We start from the raw sequence: 25,992 nt of genomic DNA on the forward strand, positions 1-25,992 counted from the left end.
TTATTCCCCACTCAGAGTAATTTCCTTGGGGCTGGAGAGAGGAGTTTTGTTTCCAGCCCATAGCTGCACACAACCTCCCTGCTTGGTTTATTACTGAAGTGGGTGATATCCAATCCATCCCACACTTGGAAGTGAGGTGCTTAGTGACTGTCCTCTGTCAGCTTTTCTACCTTATGAACCTGTCAAACTGTTTTTATTCACTTCTAACACAATCTTCCCACAATAAGGAGCTTGCATGGCTAGCGGAGGCTGATGCTATTACCTGGGAGCTGTGGTAACTGCTAGGCAGCTTTCAGGGGTGCAGCAGCCATGGGAGTGTTCCTCTTGAAGTGCCAGGAACTTTGCTCTCCACTGTGCTTATGTGCATGTCACGGTGTGCACTTATTGCCTGTCAGGAACGTGACTTTGCAGAGGGAATCATAACAATGGATTACTTAATCAGCGCATAAAACTGAGTGATTAATTAACAGGTCATCCATGAGTAGCAAGAGCAGCACCACTGTCTCACTGGACAAATAACCCTGCACCAGGAAGCTTGATATCTGGGAATTTTTGTTCAAAGCACTAGCATTTTCTATAGCTGGGATTGCATGAGATTATGGTATTATCAACAGGATTTGCTCTAAAGGCCAGTGGCCCTCTGTATCTTATGGATTACAGCTCTCCTAGAAAGAATTTTCATAAAGCTCCATTAATGAGACCATGCTAAATTGAATTATGTCCCGTCTTCCGCTCAAAGTGGGATTTTAATATGATACTGGACGTGCACACAGAGAAGAGTCTTATGTATTCCTTTCTAGGGGTATGCATGACCTGTACAAGACCTACACAGACAGACACGGACCTAACCCTAAATATTTGTAAATTAAAACCCAATAATTTGGTTGTTCTGGATCAGTTTGGGACTCCTGCTCGCCATCACTCATTATTCCTGCCCAAACAGCCCAGCTTTAAAATCAGAGATAGTAAATTCTCTGGGGACACTGGTACTCCAGGGCTCTGATCCCTTGAACTGACTTCCCCTTGATACAGCAGGGATGGGAGAGCAGAGGGAATAAACACCCGACTGGTGACAGGCAATGGGAAGCTCTGAAGTTTTTCCTGCTACTAGTTCAGAGTAGCAAGTGCCACTTCATCATCCTGCATCCTTGCAGGTGGCTTGTGAAGCTACCTGCCCTGTCTGTCTCCTTGCTGAATGACCATTCCTCCTGCTCAGCCAGCCAGCACAACTATGTCGCAGGTCAGCAGAGTTTTGTGGGAGGACATGGATGGGGAATGTAGAGTCAATGCAACAGGGCTGGAAACTGCGGTTTTCTCTTAGCCGAGACTCAGCTGCTCACCTGAGGTGTGCAGCCTCACAGCTGCCACGCTTCATCTTCTTGTGGAGAAAAAAGCTGCAGGCAATGCTGGAGAAGAGGCTGCCACGGTTTGCAGACAAACTGAGTTAACAAGAGCCTTTCCCTGGACAGATACTGCTATCTTTATTCTAGTCCTAACTCTTTTCTAAGTCCTGGTTTATCTAACTCATTTGCTGCAGAGAAAGAATAATTACCTTGCTTTCTCATGCAACACGCATCTCCAGTTTTGCTTCATGACCCAGCCTGCAGCTGTTAGCTGACCTCCAAGCTCAACCTGAGGTGTAGAGGCCACCTTGAAGATCAACGGGTCCACTCACCCACCACAGTCTCACCTCTCAGCAGACAGGCCCTGTGGCACAGGTTGGTGTGCTGTCCCTCACATAGAGGGACAAGCACTGAAGGAAGCTCTCAGCCATGCTTCCAACCAGCAATGAGCAGAAGGTGCCAGGCTGGGGTTTATGCACCACAGCTCACCATCAGCTTTGTCCTCTTCCTGCAGCTTTTGAGACAAACTAATGGTGGTGCTGTTTAACCCTCCCTAGGCAGCTGCAGTCATGGCTCAGTACCGGGCTGGATGGTCGTGCAGCCTGCGAGGCTCTCCTCCACGTGTTCACCTATCAGGCACATTGCAGGGCATTACCTTGCCAGAAAGCTGGCAGCAGCAAAGCAGCAGTGGGGTGGAACTTGCTGACAAGTTGCTACTGGGGATGGATGGGGAGGCAGGTTAGTCATTCACACCACACTCCTGCACGAGCAAGGGTGGCTGGTCAGCACAGAAACACACCACCACAACAGGGCTCCTCCAGGAATGTATTTATTTACATTAAAAGACTATTATACAAACTGAAAGAGAGGAAAAGGAAAAAAAAAAAGAGAGACAACACCTTAGTGAGGCAGGAGTGCTGAAGTCAGCGCCCCTCACTCCCCACCCCATCTTGCTGCCACCTTCCTTCTGCTCTGGTCTGATTGTGAGTGCCGCAATCCTTGTAGGAAAACCCCTTCCCAACCCTCTCAATGTGAACATCCATGTTTTCTGTTTAAGTGGCTTTCAGAATCATTTTCTGCCTCCAAAGAAAACTCTTGCCCAAACTATTTTTCTTAATTTATTTATGTAACACAGTGTAGAAAGCTATCAATTCATAAGCAATGGTTCTGTACAATCATCCTGCAGAGGATCCCTGTTAATTTTCGACCAGCAGGCACTTTCCCCCCCAAGAAGTGCTCACAATTAACAGGGATTCTTTTTAGTATTTTTTTTTAGATCAAAAAGATACATGGAAAAGAAAATAAAGTTTACCTTTCAATGCCTAAAGTGTGCACATAAAACAGGCACAAAGAAACGAATGTGTATTCCCATGATTCCTACATCACTAATACAGCAGAGGCAACAATCTGTACAATAAAATGCAGCTGCAGAGGAAAGGAATTTCAGTAACTCATCTGGAATACTTTTTAAAAAATGTTGGTTTACTTTAAAATGCATAGTGATCAGAAAAAAATGCTCAGCAAAGAGAAGCAGCTAAACCCCCACAGACACAGAAAGCATCCCCCATCAATTCTTAAAGCATATTTCAATTAGGACTTAATTTTGTCACAAATCACAAGAATAATATACAACTGGCTAAGGAGCTACATGATAAATAATTGGGAAAGAGAATCTATCCATGCACTAGTTAAATACAGCTAACCTCTTTACAGTACACAAAAAACATTCATTAATAATGTAGTGTAAAGACTGAAATGTAAAGAGAAAGAGAGAGAAAATACATTACTGATTTTATTAATTCAAGTTCAGGCATCTACTTGTGTTACAGCACAGCTGTCAAAAGGCGAGAATGAGTAAATAATAAAACAGAGTGTTTTTCTTTCTTTCCACATTATTCTATAACAGAACACCGATGGGCAGTGAAGCAATCATTCTGCTGTCCAAATCATGAGGCTGCTGTGGTGTCCTAATTCTGCATCTGTTCAAAGAACTTGTAGGTGGGATTTTCATAGCCATTTTGCTGCATCTTGGAAAGGTGGCGCTCCTCTGGTGTCACTGCAGCATCCACCTGTCGTGAGAAGAAAACACCACCATCAGATTCTTGCTTCATTCACAACATACCCCACATTTCCCCACGTCACAGCCATCCAATGTACTTCATATCCTCCCCTGTACATTTGGGCAGAAAGCATTGTATGAAACGCAAGACAGAGTTTGTTTGACAGGTTCTTCCCCACCCAAAAGTAAGTTAGATCCTGAGCCAGCTCAGCCCAAATATCACATGAAAGTCTAAATAAAAGTCTAAAATAAAGGTGGCTGGCAAGTGATAGGGATACTTCTCCACTAAACCGAGTATTAAACCTAAAATCTGGAGGCCCTTGTTTTGTCTGAAGAGACAACTGTCTCTGAAAGCTCTTCTCTCGAAGTTACACAGGACTGTGAGCAGCATCATGACAAAATCAATAGAAGGCCCTGCACCCAGCAACAAATGAGAAACCAGCAAACAGCTCTGAAGAGCAAAAGGTGTCCTTTCCAGCTTGGACAGTCATGGTTCACTTTTCAGACAGAGTAACATGCAGGAGAAGATAAGGCAAAAGGAACAATTCTGCACAACAGCTGCAGGACTTCAAAACCAGCTGACCAACTCATCAATGCCAGCTTTGGTTTCTGTTGTCTGGCTCAGGAAGCATGCTACTCCACCGACAAAAAAGGAGGTATGTTTTGCATCTCCCCACTAGTCTCTCATTATTAGGTTTCTCCCCCCCCATGGATATATATCGGTATCTATACTTAGAACCAACTGCACCTCAAAAGAAAAGAAAAAGCCTGCTTCTTAGCTGAAGGAAGTGGCTTGAAGCTGCCTTCTGTCTGTGTTGCGCTCTCAGATTTGTGGAGGTGCTGTGATCTCAAGACCAAAAAAAAAAATTAATTGGGAAAAATGAGGGTCACAAGAAATGACAAAAGTAGCCAGGCACAAAGTGAGCAAAAGATCCCATTGCACTCATGGAAATAGAAATCCTCTAGCTCCAAGGCTGAGCTTGGTTCAGTTTAGTGACAAAAAGCTTGATGTGTCTGCACTGGTTTAAGTATTTCTACTTAACAAAAATTGACCTTTCTTGATTACTTGGAATGCAGGCATAAAGACAGCTCAGTCCAGACTTCTCCACTGAATACCTGTGGCAGCTCCACAAATTATTTTCTTCCTTCACTGAACATTACAGTAATACAAAACTCCATCAAATTAGAGAGGGCAAGAACAGTCTCTAAATGTTAATGAGGTATTTTACCTCTGCCTTACAAGCTCAATATCTGTTGTGTATTCAAAATCTACCATACCCTGGCTATCTTGCTACCACCTATGAATGCAGAACTAAGCAAGCCTGCTTGTCAGCTATTTCACTTGCTATCTGGTATCTCCAGTGTTTGACAGCTCTTAAGAGAGAAGATAAAAAGCCAATTTTACCTTGTTAAAATTTAACATCAGGGAAGTGCCTAAAACTCTAGGTATGCACATTTTCCTTTGGATATGTAGTGACCTTTAGGAAAAACATCCATTTACATTTAGCATGAAAATAGCCTTTTAGATAATGGAAAGTGTATTATCTCAAGAAGCCTTACACAGCAGTCTCACTCCAATCTTTAAATAAAAAAGTAAAAGAGAAGTACCTATGTCTGATACTTATTTAAAATCTACTCTACAATATTGGAAAGAGCTTAGTGAGCACAGACCTATGACCTTTGGTAAGTTGTTTCCTGATTCCTTGGAGAAAGATTAAGGTTACGTCCTTCCATGACTGGGACAAACGCAGGCTGTTCAGCTTATTGAGGTTGGTTATACCACAGTAGCACTGTTCCCACAGTACCACCAGAAAATGGCTCCTGTCAGAGCCATCTTCTCTCCTGATGGTCTTTTGTCTGTTTCTGAAGAGAAGAAATAGCTCTGTGTGGCACATGTATTGGACTGCTCAGATGAACTGCTAACCCCAAATCTGATCCATTTTCATATCTGTGTCCCTTCCAAATCGCCTTGCCCATGTTTCAACTCTCAAACTGCATTTTCAATCAACACTCTTTCTTCCATCAAATCTCTTTTTCTTACACAATAGTTACACATTTTTGTGAAATGCCCAACTTTAAGGGCCACATACTGCTTTTGCTTGCAAGCTGCTGTGAAACTCTGTAGCTGGGAGTCTTGAGCTTTCCAGCAAGCCCCTGACTCTTGCCGGCAGGAAGCAGGATGCCAGGCAGAAAGGATCACTGACCTAGGCTAACACTGTGCTGTGTTTCTGATCCTGCAATGTAACTTGACCTTTTTTGTTGTTAAAATACTCCCATTAAAGGCTGTCTTCCCCCCTTCCTCCCCCCTTTTTTTTTTCAAGTTGCATTTGTGTGGAGTAATTCTCTTATGCAACAAGATGCAAATCCATCTATTTCTTCACCTTCTGTGACATGCTCTTAGGCAGTGAGATCCTGTTTATAGACAAGTCACTCTTTAAGCTACTCTTTATAGATTTCCCTTTTTTAGACATCTGGGGGGGGGGGGGGGGGGGGGGCAGGACAGAACCCGTTTTTCTTTCCCTGCTCCCTCCCTCTCCAAAAGTAACAAAAGACACTTACTTTCCTGAAAGTTGCAAGCTCTTCCTAGCCAGCCCACATGAATGGTGAGTGCCCAGCTTGGCTGTCTCACAATCATTGTGATCCATCAAGGACAAGAGAACCCCAGGGAATTTCACAGCCGGTTTCCTCTTCAACCTCTACACCCAAATCCCCAAGACATTCCTGTACGACAAGGTGCTCAGCAGCCAGCATACAGCTGTGCACTCGCATTTTAAAGACTTGTCCATGTCTGCCTCTGAAGCCTCACCTACGCCCAGCAGAGAAAGCAGTGGTGGGGCAGGGTGAGAAGTAGTGAGAAATGCTATTGCTGTTTGTCAGAGCACTGGTTTTCAATGTATGTCATCAGTGTAACAGCAGTAGGTCCTAACAAAACGACTAATCCCTGCCCTGAGGATCACGCAAATTTAACAGCGTTAACTACTTCCGTTGTGACAATGATGCCATATGCCACTCCAGACTGCTGCTGGAGTTGTCACTAACATGGCTGCAAAGGGAAGTACAAAGCAGGGAAAACAGCAAACGTCCGTGTAGCCTCTTTCAGCACTTACAGAAAATAAGAATACAAAGCAAGTGCACAGGAAAAAGCCACCCTTCCTTTCATTCTTGAAGGGGCTGCTGCAGCATCAATTCAGTCCCGGTTCTTGTGCACAATACCATGCTACTGAAGCGTCTACTGCTTCTCCAAAGCAAGAAGCAAGACCTTCACTATTCACAAATAAACCCACTGACAGATTCTTTTCTAGCATGAAATTAAAGCACAGTATGAAGCTCTGGGGTTGAAGAATCAGGAAACTCTGTGTATTGCCTGGGAGCATCTTCCTTTCTGGGAGGCTCTCCCACTAGTATGGGATGCAGAGGAGGGGTATGCCAGAACCTGTGCTGTACTTCATATTTAAGCTCCAAACAACACAGTATTGAACTCTGTACCCAGCTAGCTTAAGCCTCCCACTCAGCACTTGTTATTGAAGGACCAGAAGACATGATAAGCACACAGCATAAACCTGCTTGTGGGAAAGAAATGGGCTAAGACAATGTTGTGGTTTAAACCTAGCCAGACAACTCGTTCACTCACTCCCAGTGAGTGGTGCTGGGCTGGAAGCAGTCGAGGCCCGCATCCCCCCCCGCGGGGGCTCTCCCCTTCCCCACTCCCAGAGGAATGAGGAGGAGGATCAAAAGAGTGCAACTCCTACGGGTTGAGACAAGAACAGTCCAGCAACCAATGTACAACACAAATCACCACCGCTACCACCAACTACAACAATGATAAGAGAAAATAACAAGGGAAGAGAATACGATACCACTGGCCAAGAAACGAGTCCCACCCGGAAGCCCGTGTCCTTCCAGGTAACTCCCAGTTACCCCCCACCCCGGCCATGACGTGCTGTGGTATGGAATACCTCCTTGGCTAGCCTGGGTCAGGCGCCCCATCTCTGCTTCCTCACGGCTTCCCCTCCTCCCTGGCAGAGCATGAGCCTCACAAAGTCCTTGGTCAGGGTAAACATCACTTAGCAACAAATGAAAACATCGGTATTATCAGCACTGTTCCCAGGCTGAAAGTCAAAACACAGCACTGCACCAGCTACCAAGAAGGAGAAAAATTGACTGCTACTGCTAAACATAAATAAAAGAGAATCAAAGAAAGAGCAAGGCAGAAGAGAGTAAAGAATTGACGAGAAACTAGAGAAACTTGGAAGAAAATCAGGGAGGAGAAAGACATTATGATAAAATATGAGGAAGGACAGTAAAATTAGGCTGAATTTTTAATGCCCTTGCACAATATTCCATATTAAACAGTTTCACTTTGATAAAACCAGTTTGTAGTGAAAGTCCAATAACCTCTGAAATGCGGCATTTATAGATGAAAGGGATTTACTGAGGCTCCTACTTGCAGTCAATTTTTTTCTTTAAATTTCCTCTTTAGCCTTCAAAATGACTAGGGCTGGTACTTCCTCTCCTTCCTGCAACTATCTGCTGCAGGGTAATCCATCTAGCCGCCAAACTATGTGCGCTATCGCTCATCCTCAATGTCGCCTTTTCTACTCCCTTTTACCCATTTTGACTCTGCCAAACTCTTCCTCATGTTCCTTACAACCTCTGTCCTAGGCATTGCTCTGCCAAACAACATGCCCTGAACCAGATTACCTCCTTGTCAGTAAATCCCTAAAGCCCTTCATCATTTTAAGAAGCTTTTTGCATCCATTATAGAGGTGACAGAACTTGAACACAGCATGTAAGAGGTGTGGGTACTCTGGTGCTGCTGAGAAGCAGTCTTGAGACTTCTCTTTTCTACAACATGATGCCTCTTGAGAAAACAGCTCGGATGGGTATATAACCTCTGTTGAGACTGTTTGTCCATCTATCCCCTTCTGCTCCATCAGCCTATGGATCTTTCACAAAGAAAATCTTAACATTGAGTCAGGAAGATGGCAATGCTGCAGAAAAATTCACATGCTGCCTCTACACACATGGGGTATATCAATAAAACAGGCAAGACATGCTGGCGGCCCTCAGAGATTGACTGAACACAATGGTAAATGGATGTTGCCTAATACACACCTGCAGATCAGACTCTTGAGAGAAGGGCTGTGGAGAGTACTACAGCAATTTTAGTATCATCTCTGCTACTGCTGTGAGCCCTCCCATTGTCACCTCTCCCCACGTACTCCTGCTGGAGGTGCTGCCTCCATAACAAATGAGCTTAAAAGAGAAGATTCTCACAGAAGACAAGCTGAGACAGTCAGCCACTGTCCAGAGCACAGGAGAGGTGAGAATCTCTCTTTTGCCACCTGCTTTCATGGAGTAAGTAAACTCCTGCAGACAGCTCCTATGTGCACACATAACAGGCAATGTTCAAACCCTCAGTCAATTATTTACTTAGTGGTGGAAGTCTTTTCCTTGAGGAAGCTGAAACATTTTTATTCTCAGTTGTGGGAGAAAATCATTATGACCCTTTTCAAAACAGGACAAATATATTCCTCCTCAGAGCTTCAAAAAAGGCTGATTTTTAATAACATCTATTGTTACAGAAATCATAGTGAAATGAGAAGTAGTACTACAGGATTGACTTTATGGAAGACAAGCATACAGGTGGAACAGGACCTCTTTTGTAATCTTGCATCCATTATCACAGAGTTAAATTCTCACAGTAACTTCTGACATGCAACAAACACGTTGGAAGATTTGTTACCATACTCTCAGCCAACCTAGATCTCACATACAGTTATTTTTACATCAAGTGATTTTGCTCTTTCATGCTTTTTGTGCATAGCACATTAAAGGTGTGCTGCTGCTAAATAGATTAATCCTCTCTAGGATGGATTCCCTCCCTCCCAAATAACTGCTACAAAATTTTCACCAACCTAGGAAAATATAGATGTTATGCCTTTCTTGCAGGCGAGAAGCTCAGACAGTGAGGTTATGCAGTGTGCCAAGAAAGACCACAGAGCAAGTCTGGCAGAATGAGGAATCACGCCTGCCAATGCCAGACACAACGCAGCAAATCTACAAGGCAAAACCATCTACAGCGTGGTACTATAAATCGACTAATATCTTGGTACATCCACAAGCTATGGCTTTATGGTTTTATCTGTAAATTGTTTTTTATTCCCTAAGTGATAATGTCATTTTGACATGAATTACTTGTTCAGCTTGTGCATGTTATTTCTAGTCCAACATTTCCAAATTCATTGTCACAGAAGAAAGTCTGTAGGAATCCAGGATTATCTTTGCCATGCTGTTCTATCAGGTGAAGCTCACCTGAAGTTTTAAGGTGTTACTGCAGTAATGGTCTGTCTACATTCAATGCTTGATTCAGGCCTTTGGCCTAGCAAGCCTCCTGCCCTATTCTGTTGTCGCTTAATTCAGCCAAAGAAGGGTCTGATGTGCAACTGCTGGCAGCAGCTATCAACTTTGTCGTTTAAAACTAAAACCTGTTAAAATTTTCTACAAAATGAGCTGGAAGCTTTCATACGGAAAGTTAAAGCTGAAATTCTTGTCTGCTATTTCCTGTCTCTTGGTCCAATATTCTGCTATCCACTCAAATCTCACCCCAAACAGTTGGTGCTCTTCTGACCATGTCTCTTTGGAAGCTTTCAAACCACATGGGCAACCACAGCATGGATGCAGGGATGCACAAGCACTGTGCAAAGGCTTACTCAAGTATTTTTAAGAAGTATTTTTAAGACCCTGCATTGCCCCAGACAACGGAATACATGCATCAGGAAGCATGTATGTCTCTAGCAAGACCTAGGTTCATTTGACTCAAGGTGAAATCAACATAACAAGACCTGGAAGGAAAAACACACATCTCTAGTCCTTGCTAGCACAAATACTATTCACAAACCAGACACTCACACAGTAAACTATGCACCAATATGCAAGAGGGAAAGTTATATGAACCCCCTTCCAGTTTTCATAATTGAATTTTTCTACTTACAGAGATCTTGTCTTAAATCCAAGCAACAGATGAAGCGTTTTAAGTTGCTGCAAACTGACCAAAAATTTACTTGCTAGTTTGGGAAGACACAAGGGTTTTCACTTTGAAAACCTCATATAAGAGTCTATGTATTATTTGTTTCTCAAACCTATGAGTTTCAGATTAGCCATAAATCAAAAGCTGTTAGTAGCAAAAGGAAATTTTGTTTACAGAACAAAAAGTAATAAGGTATCTGTATTGGGAAAATCCTTGTCATGTACAGCACAATCCACAGAAGAGCTGCCTCAAATGTTTATTTGCAAGCTAAATACAGAATTCTCTGCATGTGAACTCCCAACAACAGTAAACCCAGATTTTTCCTCTTGTGCAGTATCTGTTCATTACCTACTTAAATTTCCTATAAAATGAACCTTCACATTATGTGGTAATTGGTCTGGGATAATTCCAGAAGAGATATTTGTGGTTTTACCCAACTTAATATGGTTTATATTGTGCCTGCATTTACTAAATAAGGCAATTTGATTCCGCTCTGCTAGATGCAACTACTCCAACTCTGAACATGAGGCTTGCCAAAACCATGGTTTCTTCATTTGTAAATGTATTTATAGAGAGAGCAGTATGTTGACTGTGGTACATGTGACACCAGTTGTGCTTGGTAGTCTTTTCTTACCTCCACAACTCCATGATGAATAGATGTGTACTGCTTCTTCTTCAGCATCACCAAAGTAATGACAATGACTGTTGCTATGACAACACCTCCCACCATAAGTCCGATGATGGCACCTTTATTTGAACCCACATCTTCAGCAAAGAACACCTAAAAAGAAAAATAATGGAAGGTGGCTAATAAATAGCTCACTGAATATTTGGTTAACCTGTTCAGCAATATAAAGCCTGTTGAAGTATCAGTTATTAAACACTACTGCACGTCATTCCAGTAATTCAAAACTGGATCGCTATACCACAATGCTCTCACAGCTGGAGAAGAGCGATTTGTGAAATCTGGATTGCCTTTGGTGTAGCAGTGCGGTGGCTAAGGGGAAGACTCATCTCTTGTGTTTCTGCATCACACAGGTCTTAAGATAGCAGCTGCTTTTTTCTTGGGGAAGATAGTCAATATAATTGCAAAATGGCTGATAAGCATATAGAGGAGTAACCATAAAGCATACAGATTTTTAACTTTTAGAATGCTAATGGTTAAAGTGCTCACAAATCTACATCTATGTGGCTTGTTTGGACCATGCTGTGTTTATTTTATCAAAGAGTAGTGAAGACCTGTAGGACAACAGTGGAACTTGCACGCAGTTGAGGTTGCAAGAAGATTCTTACACCAAAGAGACAGAGTCCAATCATGCTGATTTAAGTGATCATCAAGGGATGCTTCAAGATTTTGCAGGGTAAGGGGAGACGGGTGATGACAATGCTCATGTGAGAGCTAGATGAGGTAACAGTTGTGTGAAAACACAGATCACCTGAATTATACATACTGATGACAACAAGGACAGCAAGATGCTTTACCATGCATCCAGTAAGACTGTCTTTCAGCAACAGGAGCAGGTACAAAAAATGGTGCTTGTTTTCACTGTCCTGTTTTGCATTCAAGCAATACGCTGGATTAGTTCACATCTATGCATATTTTACAAACCTTTTATCCGCCTGTCAATAGCAGCCTTTTACTATTATTATTTTTAACCAAAATGGGCAAAAAGGATTACATTCACAGAATTATAAGACTACCTCACTCTGAAAGACTAAATACTTTGACAAGTATTTAACAAAAATGCAGAGGGAAGCAGGAAACCAGCTGAGAATTACAATCAGCTGTATAACATTTGCACTTTAAGAAACACAACCTTCCTCAGACAGGTATTAAAGCATGCAGTATAAATATTTATATTGTTCCTAGTCATAGGCAAAAAACGTGTTTGAATAAGGTTAAGAATTCACTAGAACATGCACACAATGGACAGTGTTGGCATAAGCTGAAATGAAGTAGCAATTTCTTCTGACAATTTTACGTGCCCAGGACCAAAATTCTGTTACTGCACTATTTAGGAGCACTGTTGAAATGTCCCAGCTAATATACATGTGCAACAGAGGAAGGTCTTAAGCACTTTGAGCCATGAATACCAACTTAATGTACAGTTAAAACATGAACATCCATAAAGGAGAAAATCACCGCAATTTCAGCTCAATTCAGAAGTTTGTGTGCAAAATACAATGTGCAGCTGAATTCAAAACTATATCCTAAGGAGATCGTTTCAATAAATCCTACAGAGGAGGAAAACATAGATGAAAAAGTATTTTCTGTTTAATGCTTTTGAATTAAAGCTAATGGAGAAAGGCGTTGGCTAGGATATGGCATGTAGTAGGCAAGCAGTACTGTGTAAGGCATCACTCACTACTTTCTCAGAGATACTGGTCTCCCTGCTCAGTTTCAACCAAAAAGGCAACCTAGAGGACAGCTTGCCAATATTTAAGTAACAGCTGTACCTATGAATAAGAAGTATGGCATAAAATGCTTTAAAAAGTTGGAAAGATCCTATTTTAAGCACAACACAGATTACCCAAGTGCAGGGATTGCAACTCATTTCCTATCAGCCACTATGGTTAAGGGCTGCTTCCAGCATCAGACTGCTCAGGATCAAACCACTTAAACATTAAATGTTACTGCTGGGAAGTGCATATGACACTGGATCAATAACTACTGTGTGTGAAATACATTCCTGCATGTGCCTTCCCTTCAGTAAACTGCACGGATTTACTCCATCAGGATGTTTAACCCATCTGAGCAAGCATGTCAGAATTTCCCAAATTAGTGCTAATGCATTTTGGATTAGCTTGTCAAACTGGGAATTCTCAGTTCTCAGCATCAAAGAGATGGCAGAATATCTGTTCATGCAGTGATTGCCTAGTTCAAATGCAAATTTGAGTCCCACGTTAATTTTAATTTTCAGCACTACTTAGCTTTAAGAATATATTAAGAAAAAAAGCTTTCAAGTTTAATATCTGGATAATGAAAGTCATAGAACTGAAATCTCATAATGTAATATGCCTTTAAAAAAGAAGAAGTTGGAAAGGTTTGTAGTCAACATTGCTGTATGTGTTCTTCATTACTTATTAAGGGATTGAAAAAAGCTTTTAGGAAATACTTGTTCTAACTTACATTATTTTTGGTTGCTACTTTTGTGCTCATAAGAAACACAGTTCAAATGGGCAACATTTTGCTCCTACCTGCCCTTCACCTGCTAGTAATGTAATATACTTTAAGGAACAAAACACACAGATAAATCCAAGTATAATTAAGGCCAGTAGAGAATCTCCTCTTATCCCAAGCAGGCAATACTGTGAAAAGTTATGCTCCATGGAGTTCAGCCTCCTTCATGCACCACCACCACCTGTTCTGACAGTAAAGGAATCTATTCCTGAAACAGTGTCACTCTATTTCTTGCTGCATCATGCTGCGGGTCTCCACAGCACTTCTGTTCTTTTTTAAACTTACTTACCATTCTCCTCCCTCTGTATACCTTAAGTTACAAGACCATGACGGATGGAGGGTTTGACAAGCATTGTCCGTATGACCACATACAGTCACATGGCAGCGCAATGCAAGTACTATCAGAATTTCCTCTCACTTGAGACTTAATGGCTTTCTGTCCTCTCTGCTGACACTATTCCAAGTTTACCCTCATTTAAATGAGAACCAGAAAAATCACCATCTGTTCACTTGAAATCTTTCAGCATCCACATCACTCAAGAGCAAACATGGCCATAACTGAACCTTAGTTCAAGACCAAACTGACAACTCAAAATGGACACGTGGAAAGCACCGTTTGTTCACTCACCAGCTTTTGATGATGAACTTCATATCCTGAGTCATGTCGGAACTCCGCATCCATCTTCACTTCAGAGATCTCTTCTGTTTTAACATTGGTCAACCCAGAACCTGCATTGCACCACAATGATAATTCATTAAAGTCATTGACTCAATTACATTTTGCTCACTTCCACCATTACATGAGCAGACGGCAGTCATTCACGTGGAGGAGGTGTGGTGCAGTGTGAGAGGGAACTAGGAGGAAAGTGAGGTATATTGGATGCTTCAGTCCCACTGAGGTGACACAGAATGAGCTGGTAAAATTTCTCCTCTGTTGAATGTTCCTTAATCCACTGCAGCTATGTTGGCACAAGCGTCAAAGTCTTTCAGCATGAAACAATGCAAGAACTAAGCTGCAAGGGACCAATAAAAGTCTCCTGAATTGGCTCACAGGATGCAGACAGATCTGCTCTGACAGCCTCTTTAACAATGTCAAGAAAATTTGGTATTTAGGCTGAAATCTTCTTCCTCCCTAAACTCAGGCTGATGTAAGGAAAAACAACACAGAGCCACGGTGTAAGGTGGGAACCCCAGATACGACATTTTCGTGCTTCCTGTGGGTCTGTACCTTTTACGCAAGTGTGCACAAATAAGGGTTATTAAAATGTTCAAGTTTACACAGTTCTATCTTGGTTTTGTATTTTAGACTGTTCAGAATTAACATGATTCTAGTCTCCACTTCTGTCTGAGGCATGGTCATTGTCCTTGATTAGAAGCACACCGTAAAGCAAGTAAGCAAGGCTTGCAGTCATTTTTAATTGTAGATAATTTTCAGTCCATTCTCCCCTTATTGGTGTAAAGGGGAGATGCTACAGCTGTCTAACTGAAAAAAACAGGATTTTCTCCTAGAAAATAGCCTGAGGAAAAGGAACCAGCCTTAAAGCAGCTAAGCAGTACATCCTGTATGTGTGTCCTGAATTAATGTTTTGTCCTGAAAAGCTGGCTCTGGCTTATAAAGAACATATGGGTATTCATGTAGCTGGTTATTTTCCTGCTCAGTACCAGCTGATTGACATTTGTATTTCTTGGAGGTACAAACATGGCAGAATCATGGTGTTTATGAGATGTTATTTCCTCACCCTATTTAATACAATAAGAACAAACTGGCTCTAATTCCTCATCTATATTTATTTTAGCATTTTAGCACCCTGCTAAGACTTCCTTCTTAGTATTTTGGGCTGACCTTAGACTCTGATGCAGAGGAAGAACCTCTTTTTAAAATTCTCAACATTACGACTGCTCTTGTGCTCCACCGTGTCTCTGGACTCTCAATAAATTCTTGAATACTTCCATGTGCCAATGAGCTCCACAGTCTGAAGTAGCACTCAAAGAAAGAATTATTGCCCTTTTATTGCCTTTGAATGTGCAATTTCTTTTTCATTAAATGTTGATTTATTTGTGTATTATGAGTCAACAAGAACAGACCTTTCCAAGAACTTCTTTGGCCTGTACAGACAATTGAATTCAAAAGTTCTGATCTTTCTTTTCACAATAAACATGCAAAGGAGAGAACAAGAATCATCTTCATGCAGTGAAGTATTTATGGTTATTTTCCTGAGCAGTCTGACTGCCCATAAATTCTACCTTATGTCTTTTTTTTTTTTTTCTTTTTTAAGGAATAAAGCACTTACTTAAAGATCTCAAATTTCTTTATTAAGCATCTGATTTTTGATGCCACATTACTGTACTGACACAAGTATACTTTAACATTTATATATGAGAGCATTTCTAAATGTAAGAACCATAAAGTACATGAGAAGTTGCAGTTTGAAAACAAACCATCATGTTCTGTCAATGAAATGCAGGAGAACATGGAGGTTAAGAAAATAAAGCCCAGGTGGTACCTGAAAAGAGGTTTAACATTCTATCTTTGAAGCAGTTATGGTTTTCCAGATTAAAATAGGAGTAAAATTTACTCTCCTTTGCACATTGTTTCAAAATAGCCTCTACACCTGCATCAGTGGGAAGTGAAGAAAATGAAAACGTGTTTCTGGCTCCACGCCTCTTCAACCCTTTTTGTTTTTAGGAACAAAGGGGATGGGGAAAAACTCAACAGTAGAACAGGAGTGTCTTGCACCAATTAAACAGCTGGGAGAAAGGGCTTTCCCAGGACTTGGTTCACCGCCCAGAGCTGTAGTGGCTGATGAGGCGGCCAGCTCCAAGCTACTTGCCATCGTTCATAGCCACACTTGCTGCATCTTTGACATGCTGGCAAAAGCACCACATGGAAACTTCCCCAAGGCAAGAGCCTGGGGAACTGCACAACACTCCTGCTACAACTGGCAAATTCACTGAAGCTATAAACATTGATTAGAACATATACAACATAAATCGGTGAAGAATCAAGTTGTCTTTTGTAGAGGGAAGTCCTGCCTCCCAAACCTCCTAGAGGTCACTGGAAGAGTTAGGAAGCACATGGGAAACACTGATTTGGCTTGGATGACAAAGATTGAAAGGGAAAGTCCTATGTGAGTTTCCATAACTGATTAAAAGACAGGAAATGAAGTGTAAATACACAGCCATTTTAAACAATGGAGGAAGGTTACCAGCAGGGTGCCACACGGATCTGTGCTGTGCTGTTTGTAAAGTGATCTGGATAAGGGAGTGAATAGTGATGTGACAAAGTTTGTTGACAAGTAAGAAAAACAGAGGATAGTCAAAGTAAAACCAGCTGCAAAGAACCGCAGAAGGATATTACAAATTCTGAGTGCACAATAAAAGGGAAATTATATTCATGTTGATATAACGTAAAGTGGTGCTCGCAGGGAAACACAACCCTAATACATACACAACAATAGGCTCTAAATTATCTCTGTTCCACTCAGGACAGAGACCTTGCAGTCACTGTGGGTAATTCTCTGTGGGCAGTTGGCTCAGTAGCAGTCAAAAAGACAAAGAGAAAGACAGGCGTAATTATGAGGGAACAGAGAAAACAGAAAACATTGTTACAGTGCTGTATAAATGATGTACCCTCATTTTAAATCTGGCCATCCATTCTGACCACCCCACCTCAAACGAAAGCAGAACTAGGAACGATAACAATGCAGGGAGACACAGACAATCACTGGTATGGAATGGTTTCGGTACATGAAGGACTAGACAAATTTTGAGTCTTCAGACTGGAACAGACAACCCAGGGGTAACACTAGAGAGACCTACATGACTGTGAATGACAACGAGAAAATCTACACAAATGGTCACTCATTATTTCTTCTAAGAAATTACAGGTCATTAACATGGCTATGACACAGCAGATTAAAATTTAATGAAAGTATATAGATTGGCATAATGCAAAATTGGACTGTGGAACTCGTTGGCACAAATCACAAGGATGTCAGAATTTAAAGGAACACAAGCAAAAAAAAGAATGCTCCATCCACAGTTACTAAGAATAACAGTGACAATACCATTTCCAGTCCTAGAACCTATCAAATGCTGTCTGCCAAAAGCTCAGTGGATGTGCCAGAAGTGTAAGGCAGACATGAAGTCTGTAAGTATCCTGTATGCACCACTGCTAGAGGCAGGATAATGGACTTGGGAACTTCTGCTCTTGGGGTCTGACCACTTTTACTAAAAGCAAGCTACAATAGCTCAGACCATATGTCTTTGGTAGCTTCCGTTAAGCAGAGCCATACGCAGGAGTTACAACACCATTTCAGGGGGCTGAACAGGTCAGGAGCCTTCACATCAATGAGTGAGTGACAGAGGGTAAATTCATCAGTAGTCTCAGCTGCTGGAAAAGTGCAGGCTCAGGCTTCCCTAAAGCCACAACTCTTTGAGGGCTGAGTTGCCCCATCTAACAGCAGCAGTTGAGCTGTACTTCCAGCATGCAGTGGGTTAAACAATCTTTTGCCTTGATATCAGGCAGAAATATTTTGCTTTGGGCCAGGTGACGAAGGTCTGGTGGCCTACTTGGCCTTACCAATCCGTAAAACCTCCAGGAGATCTGAACACAAAGCAGGACCTGCTATTAGGAAGTTAATGACTAATTAAAACTTAGTTTTGGTAGCTAGCACAGGCAAAAGGTCAGAAACAGAAAAATGTTCTGTTGCACTAACAAACTTGATGGCAATTTTTTCCTTCCTCTTATCTCCCTTTGAGTTGAGGAAAACAACTTTTAGAAGTATGACTAGGGTAAACTGGCAGTCTCCTGAAAACAACTGATTACATAGTAAGAGAAGCAGGACTGTACTGGAATCTATTAAGTACCTGGTATGAGACAAAAATATGTATCTGGGACTATAAATGCCTTCCCACCATGTTACTTTACAGAATTTAGACTTTCTATTTAACAGGCTTCTATTTCCAATTAATTCACTTTCTTGTCCTGGTGACTACATCTTTAGAGCTACATGGTAAAATCAAAGCGTTATTTTTCAGAGGTAGTTACTGAAGAAGGAACCCTCATCAGAGGTGTGTGAATCAGGGTAAGATGCAAACAAGTAACGGCTACTACCTATACCACTCTACTCTTGTGCTGAAGACAAGCATACAAAGAAAAGTTAACTATAAGAACTTTAATTCTGACACAATATAATGTTTTTCCACTAGCAAGTCTAAAGTACCCAAACACAAAAGCCAACATAAGGCAGGAAAAACGAGAGCAACAGCCTCACAAATAATGATAATTATTAGTGCTTTTCCTCATGAATTACATACTATCTTTAGGGAACTGTGCTCCTAACTACTTCAATTTAAAAATGCTACAATTCAGATGGCAGACATATTAACTTGCAACTCCTTAGAAAAATTGACAAAACTATTTAGCCATCAAAAACACAGGCTTAAAAGCATCTAGTAAAATCCAGCAAAATAAGCTATGATGGCACATAATTCTATTGCTGCCAATTAGCAATGTTAACTGCTTTTATACATACATGTGTACACATGCGCATGTGCGTGCACACACACACATTTCCAAACATCAAAGAGAGCAGCACATGGAAACCTTGTTGCTCCTTACCCTTAAAGGAAAAATAAATGGAAAAAAAAACCCCATGGAGTTAAAACCTACCCATATAAAATAAAAAAAAAAGTAAGTAGCTACTTTAGTGAACACCTTATTCGTACACAGAGAGCTTCTGTGTTTGTGTAACATAAATTTAGGCTTTAAGAAGAATAAGGGTATAGAATGAATTCCAGCAAGGATGCAATTAGGTGTTCATTATCTACTACACTACTTGCTAACACTAGCAGTTAAGTAACAGCCTAGCTTTTGTTTTGCAAGGATTTGAAACAGTATTTAGCTGTGCCTATGGTTTTCCAGTTACTTTTAGAGTTAAAAATTAAACCTCCAAGTAAAGCACAGTTGAAACTACCAGACCTGGGTGGTCTCTACACAGAGAAAATGAAAGGTAGCATGTTTAAGCAACAGATGAAATGACCGCATTCAGGAAAATATTTAACTCCATGTCCATGAACTATCTTTGAGTTATGGCAAGAACAAGAAAAGATTTGTTGAATCAAGGCCTGTTACAAGCGTAGTAAACAGCTTTATCTGGGTAAAGCTTCATCTACAATAAAAGGGTGGATGGAAATGAATTCAGTGTTTGAACAATTACCTGGGTAGATACCTGCATGTTCTTCCAACTATTATTTCCATATGACTCTATGACTTTGTACAGGCCATTTCACTTTGAAATGAAAGAAGAATGAAGGGTTATATACTCAGTTTTGCCAGGACAACCCAAATATCCTTGAGGACTAAGTACCTGTAAGACTGCATGGAACTAAAACTTCCTGGTCTTTTCTAGAAGTCACTGAGTGGTGGTTTGCTTTAGCTTTGTGGATGACTACAGGGCTCTCAAATTGGAGAAAGCAGAACATAAGTGCAAAAAAGAATGCTACCTTTTTTTTAAAAAAGAATCTCATTGGACCTTAGTATGAGATATCCTTTCTAAGAATACCAGAGATTATTTTAAATGTGTGTAAAAATGAATAATCCAAATAAGTAAAATTTGGTAATCTTTCTGGTATGTCAATGCAGATGCTGTGCATATGCAGATAATTGCATTCACAGTTAATAACTATCTGATTTATAAAACAAAACAATCTAACAGAAAAAATCCATTAATGATTTTTACTTGGTAGCTGCAGACAACTGGTTTAAGTTAACCGTATCGAACTAATATCACTAAGAGAGGAAAAAAACCCTGGCCATTTCTGTCAAGAAAATCATAAATAATTCACTAAGCTGCTATATGCCTTCACCTCATACAGATTGCAGCAGATGTGCTAATGATTCTGTAGAACAGCTATTGGGCTCAGAGCCTCTGCAACCACATATGAAAAAAACACCCTCAGCTTTCTATATAATGCAATAAAGACAGACATATAATGATTTATCAGCAGAAGGGCAAGAGACACAGAAGCAGCTTTATGTGCAATGTCTCCTCAAAACTGTTGACTGACTGCAAAAACAACCAACTGATGAGTTGGGAGAATGTAAACCAACCCCCAAACTAGACTACATGGAAAAAAGTAACACAGTTAATATAATAAAATCCTTGCATTGTGAATAGTGGTCATCCTGAGAGTGATACCATTACAGCTGCTAATGGAATAATTACAGTTGCAACTGTGCAGCAGATGATAACATGATCAACCCTGAACAAAGCACTGGTTGTTTGCTTTATCACCTTGAATTTCAGAAAATATGCTGATGCTAAGCAGCCTCCATTCTGATGCAGGTTCTCTAATCTTCACTCAGTTTCCAGAGATCAGACCTGAGGAATTAACATGAGTAAAAAGGATCTTGCTTATGAGTATTAAAAGATGCTTTTGTATGTATCTTTATGTGTGTATATACATAAATATATGTATAAACTAATCTCTATATATACACACAAAGAGAGAAAAGTTAATATTAAACCTAGAATTCGGCTGCAAGAAATTAAATGTTTGTCCTGAAAAAGCAACCTCTGGGGCACAGGCGGTAAGAAAACACTACTGAAAAAAGCTGTTAAAGTTAGGCTATCAAGGAAAGAGGTACTTCTATTTGAAGCTCTTCCTGTGGAAGTTCTCAGGCTGGACTGAAGCCTTCTAATGTCTCCCTGTACACAGCAGTTTTTAAAGAGCAAGAAACATTATAAAGCTCTTATTTTGCGCTATATTAAAAACCAGCTCAGTGATGACTACTTAGTACATCTATTTTCCTTGCCTTTGACCTTTTTCAGGAAAGAGACAAGAAAGGGATTTAAGCATAATTCTTATTTTTGTTCCCCTATTTGTGTATTAAAAAGTAGAAGGACAGTATGTTGAAGCACTAGCCTCCTTTTTAAACAGTGGTGTGAATCATATAGATGTTGTATCTATACTAGGAAATGGAGGTCCCTCTGACAGTACTCTCCTCCTGGGACTGATGTAGATCAGATTCACATTCAATCTCTGACTGCTGACAGCCAAGGTGGAGTGCAACAGAGGTAGGGGTTGGGACAACTGGCTTAGATTTTACTAAATCCTTTACACTTGGCCCTTTCCTATAAGCTTTTCTGCTTAGATTTTACTTCTTCTGGCTTAGATTTTACTAAATCCTTTACACTTGGCCCTTTCCTATAAGCTTTTCTGCTTAGATTTTACTTCTTCTGGCTTAGATGTTACTAAATCCTTTACACCTGGCCCTTTCCTATAAGCTTTTCTGCTGTATGGATTGCACAACTCTACTTTTCCTGACTTTACTCACAGACTTGATTTTCTAAAGGAGAATCATGCGGTGAAATAACAAGACCCTAGTTATCACAAACACTACTAAGAACTGAGTATTTGCTCTTCTTTTCCGTACTGTGACCAAATTATCTCTCCTGTGGGAAATGCACAAAGGTCATCTGAAAGATTTTGATTATTAGTAAGAAAAATGTACTAATCATTGTAAGAATGTTGTATGGGTGAAAAGTGGTAAAATGAAAATGGTAAAGATTAAAAAGGGTGCTTGTTTCTATGTTTGCCATATTCCTTTCAGAACTGACTTTCTTCAAGGGTTCTGAAAACCTACAGGATATTCACTTGTTCTTATTTCCAGGCTTGGGCTGTTGCAGGTTGACATGACACCTGTTTTTTCACCCTAAAGAACCAGGTCACCAGCCTGTTCACTTGAGCAAATCAATTAGAAGCGCAAACTGGAAAGTCAGGACTACAAAAAGGGCAAACCTTTCGGAAAAACAAGAATCTAGGCAATTAAAACAGAAAGTTACAAGCAGCTGCATGCATTAATCTGCCTCCAGGTCCCTCATTAATGCTTTTTCATTGTAAAATAATATGCTCATTTTTCTTTCTTCTTTTTTTTTCCAAAATTAGCCTCAAACCATAAGAAAAGATACAGTGACTGCAAAACCCTCAGTATCTCTTCTCCCTTTTTAACCTGTAACATAGAAGTTTTATCTATAATTAGCAAGTAAAACAAATTTAAAGCACACAGTTTTAAACTGTCAGAATCCTTTTTGTATTTCACAGTTTAATTGAGACCTCACTTGCAGTACTGCATCCAGCCCTGGGGACCCCAACACAAGGAGGGCATGGACCTGCTGGAGTGAGTCCAGAGGAGGAGGCCACAAAGACACTCCAAGGAGCACCTCTCCTATGAAGACAGGCTGAGAGAGTTGGGCTGATTCAGCCTGGAGAAGAGAAGGCTCCAGGGAGACAAAATCAGGTGGACATTTATTGCCAGTATTTGTATCAGTAAGGACAAATTTGTAGAAGTCTGGACATGGTGACTAAAGGCATAGGAACTTAAGGTCTACCAACAGTGAAGAGAAAATGTTTTGCTTATTGTTACATTTAGCACTATTGTAAAGAGGCAAAATCCTCATTTCACAAGCCCATGTAATACACTTTATGCTGTGAAATTCAGAATGCAGGCACAGCAGTGAGAGATTCCAGTCTCTCAGGGAAGCAAGCATTATCTCTCTGCAGAGGAATGTAGCATGCATCCTCGCCAGGCTGGAGGGGTTCACTCTGTGTCAAAAGCAGAGAATGGGCCTTCACAGCACCTAAAATCTGTGCTAAAAGTGATAAAAGCAGCACAGGCCCCTGGACAGTACTGCTTTTGCACTTGAGCAGAGAACTGAGGAAACAACCCATGTGGTTTTCATAGTGCAAAAGTTACTGTATCTGCTGGAAATTTCAAGCCATAATGGTGACATGCTAAAATATTTTTTACCTCTCCATATGTATTATTCAGAAAGATCACTCATGACCTATGCTAGCCATACTTTCAGTATTATTTGTATTACCCCAAACAACAAAGCACCCTGATAGAGCGGACTAGAACACACAATTTCACTCTGAAACTAGAGGGTGGCAGTGTGAGAAAGCCTGTTCTCTAGAGAACAGACACCAAAGGCTTCTGGCATGTGTGTGTATGTGTGAGGGAATAGAAGGGAGGAAGGAATAATCTTTAGCAATAAATAAGTGCCTCATAACAGGAGATTTTTCAAGACTGAAAATTTAAGTTAACAGTCTAAAACTTCAATATTACAAGAAAATTCCTAGATTGAACTAATATTACAAAATTCAGATTAAACACACTCGGTTTCATTTATGATGATATTTTCACTGCTCTTGGGGAAGAAATCTAATCCAGAAGGCAGAGATGTTCCCTGATGCCATGATTTTTGGCACCACTGGAGAGCTAACTCCATACCTGTTTCCAGGCTCTCTTCATGGAATGAACTAAGACTCTGAACACAAGATGTCAGACTCCTAAAACAGTGCTAGGAACACATCACCTGGCAAACCTTGATATGGGTGAGCTTTCAGAAAGGCATAAACACATTGGGAGGGTGCTGTCCATACTCTATCTAACGGACATTTGTGGAGGGGAAGATGAAGGGAAAAAGAAGAAAGATTGATCAGTTTGATCTGATCTGAAGAAAAAAACATAACGATGCTGTGACACTAAAATAATTCTGACCCTAAAATACACCAATCTCATCTCACTATGTGCTATGTGCTGGAGAGCTCTTCTGAAATGAAAGGCTGCTTGCTTTCAATGGAATCTGCCATTTCAAGATAATCCTAAACAAATACAAGAGGAAAATCAACCTAAAAAGCAAAAGAAGTTAGCATGAAAAGCACTCTTTTACTTTGAAAATCGGATTTGTCCCATTTACTTTCTCCAAACATTTGCAGCCTTACGCACCAAACTAGTCATCTGCTATTACTCTGAAATCAAGAGGAAGATACAGGTATGACAGAGGGCAAATAATCACCCTTCTCCATCTTAGAATGGAATGAATAGGTGTACAGAGGTGTCCTTAGAGAATCCAGAGGGAGCATATATGTATCAATTTTTAGATACCTGGCGTTAGCCAAGAAAAGTATCACAGTAAAAAACATCAATGCCCCCTGCATGAAGATATACATGAGTTCTTTATTAGCCCCAACTTCAAGAAACTGTATGCTCTACACAGAGGATTCAACATTTCTATCACACATTCCCAAATTAAAAGTACTCTCTGCACTAGGGGGTGCCATGTCTACCACCTTCTGCACCTGCCAATGCATTATTGCTAGAAGGGATGACAACTTGATAAGAGTATCAGTTCTGAGTCTCTGGGTCCCACTCCCTCTGCAAGTACACATCTAGAACATGCCTGGTACAGACAGCACTCACACAGGTTCACAGAGTTTGTGTGGGAATGCTTCCCTGGTTCAGGCACAGCATTACATTTTAAGAGAGGGTTATACAAAAGTAAAGGTAATCATTTCAGCACAAGCAGACCACATGCATGCGGCAAAAACACAGGTTAGGTAAAAGCCATGCAAGTTATATACCTGGTCGTGTGGTGAGTCCTCTGTCTGCGGCTGGGCGGGCATCAACTGGCTCAACTGGGCATGTGCAGAAAAGAAACAGAAAAGCAAACAAAAAATAAACAAAATCCCCCAAAATGATAAAGTCAACTGCTCTTCTACTGGGACAGTGCAGGAGACACTTACTGCATAGACAAAGTCACCAAAGCAACAGCTTCAGTTAATCCTGGAAATAAAAGGAAGGGATGGACATGATTTCTAAAGGAAATCACAGCTGATGTGTCAATTTTACCAAAGTTACCAAAGCAACAACTTCAGTTAATTCTGGAAATAAAAGGAAGGGATGGACATGATTTCTAAAGGAAATCACAGCTGATGTGTCAATTTTACCAAAGTTACCAAAGCAACAACTTCAGTTAATTCTGGAAATAAAAGGAAGGGATGGACATGATTTCTAAAGGGAATCACAGCTGATGTGTCAATTTTACATTATATCCTGGTTACTGCTTAAAGTGAAAAAAACATCCAAGATAAAAATTTCTGTCTGCAGAGGGAAGCTATATTCATAATGTGCAAACTTTTTCCAATTGATGATCAGATCTGGCAGCAAGAATGCACACAATGAGCTCTTGCGACTACTCTTGATCAATGCTGACTTATAAACCCACTGAACGCCAACTCCTTTTGCCTTTCAACAGGGATTCTTACAGCACTAGCCATAAGGTCTGAAAAAAGTAAAGTGCATTTTGAAAACACGATCAATACTTCATTGCAATGTGCTCAGATTTGCAGACAGCATATTTGTCTTCCAATTTTTTACAGGGAGGCAAAAGGAAAACACCATTTTCTTCCCAATTGTGTGCCATACATAGTTTTACAAAACTCTTGTATTCCTGTACTAAGGCTTTATCAGCTGAAACTTAAGGTTGATGGAACCCACTGGCATTAACAGAAAAACAGGATTTGCAAAACT

The 25,992-nt window shown here is 40.7% G+C and overlaps 1 protein-coding gene across 5 annotated transcripts in view; it reads right to left on the bottom strand.

Moving 5' to 3' along the window:
• Positions 1-2,156: 2,156 nt before the first annotated feature.
• The window catches only part of APP (amyloid beta precursor protein), a 205,331-nt gene continuing 181,495 nt past the window's right edge, over positions 2,157-25,992 (bottom strand). For 3 of the 5 annotated variants that reach the window (XM_057398712.1, XM_057398710.1, XM_057398709.1), the window contains 4 exons: positions 25,044-25,097; positions 14,242-14,342; positions 11,067-11,213; positions 2,157-3,412 (listed from right to left, as the gene is read on the bottom strand). In XM_057398712.1, the coding sequence (XP_057254695.1) occupies positions 3,311-3,412; positions 11,067-11,213; positions 14,242-14,342; positions 25,044-25,097 (404 nt within the window). In that variant the 3' untranslated portion in view covers positions 2,157-3,310. The remainder of the gene's footprint in view (positions 3,413-11,066; positions 11,214-14,241; positions 14,343-25,043; positions 25,098-25,992) is intronic. The other 2 variants (XM_057398713.1, XM_057398711.1) reach the window with 1 other exon arrangement.

Source organism: Pezoporus wallicus, unplaced genomic scaffold, assembly GCF_028554395.1.
Source record: "Pezoporus wallicus isolate ANWC-B61680 ecotype Strahan unplaced genomic scaffold, APGP_CSIRO_Pwel_v1 contig_6094, whole genome shotgun sequence".
In the NCBI taxonomy this organism is placed as follows: Eukaryota; Metazoa; Chordata; class Aves; order Psittaciformes; family Psittacidae; genus Pezoporus; species Pezoporus wallicus.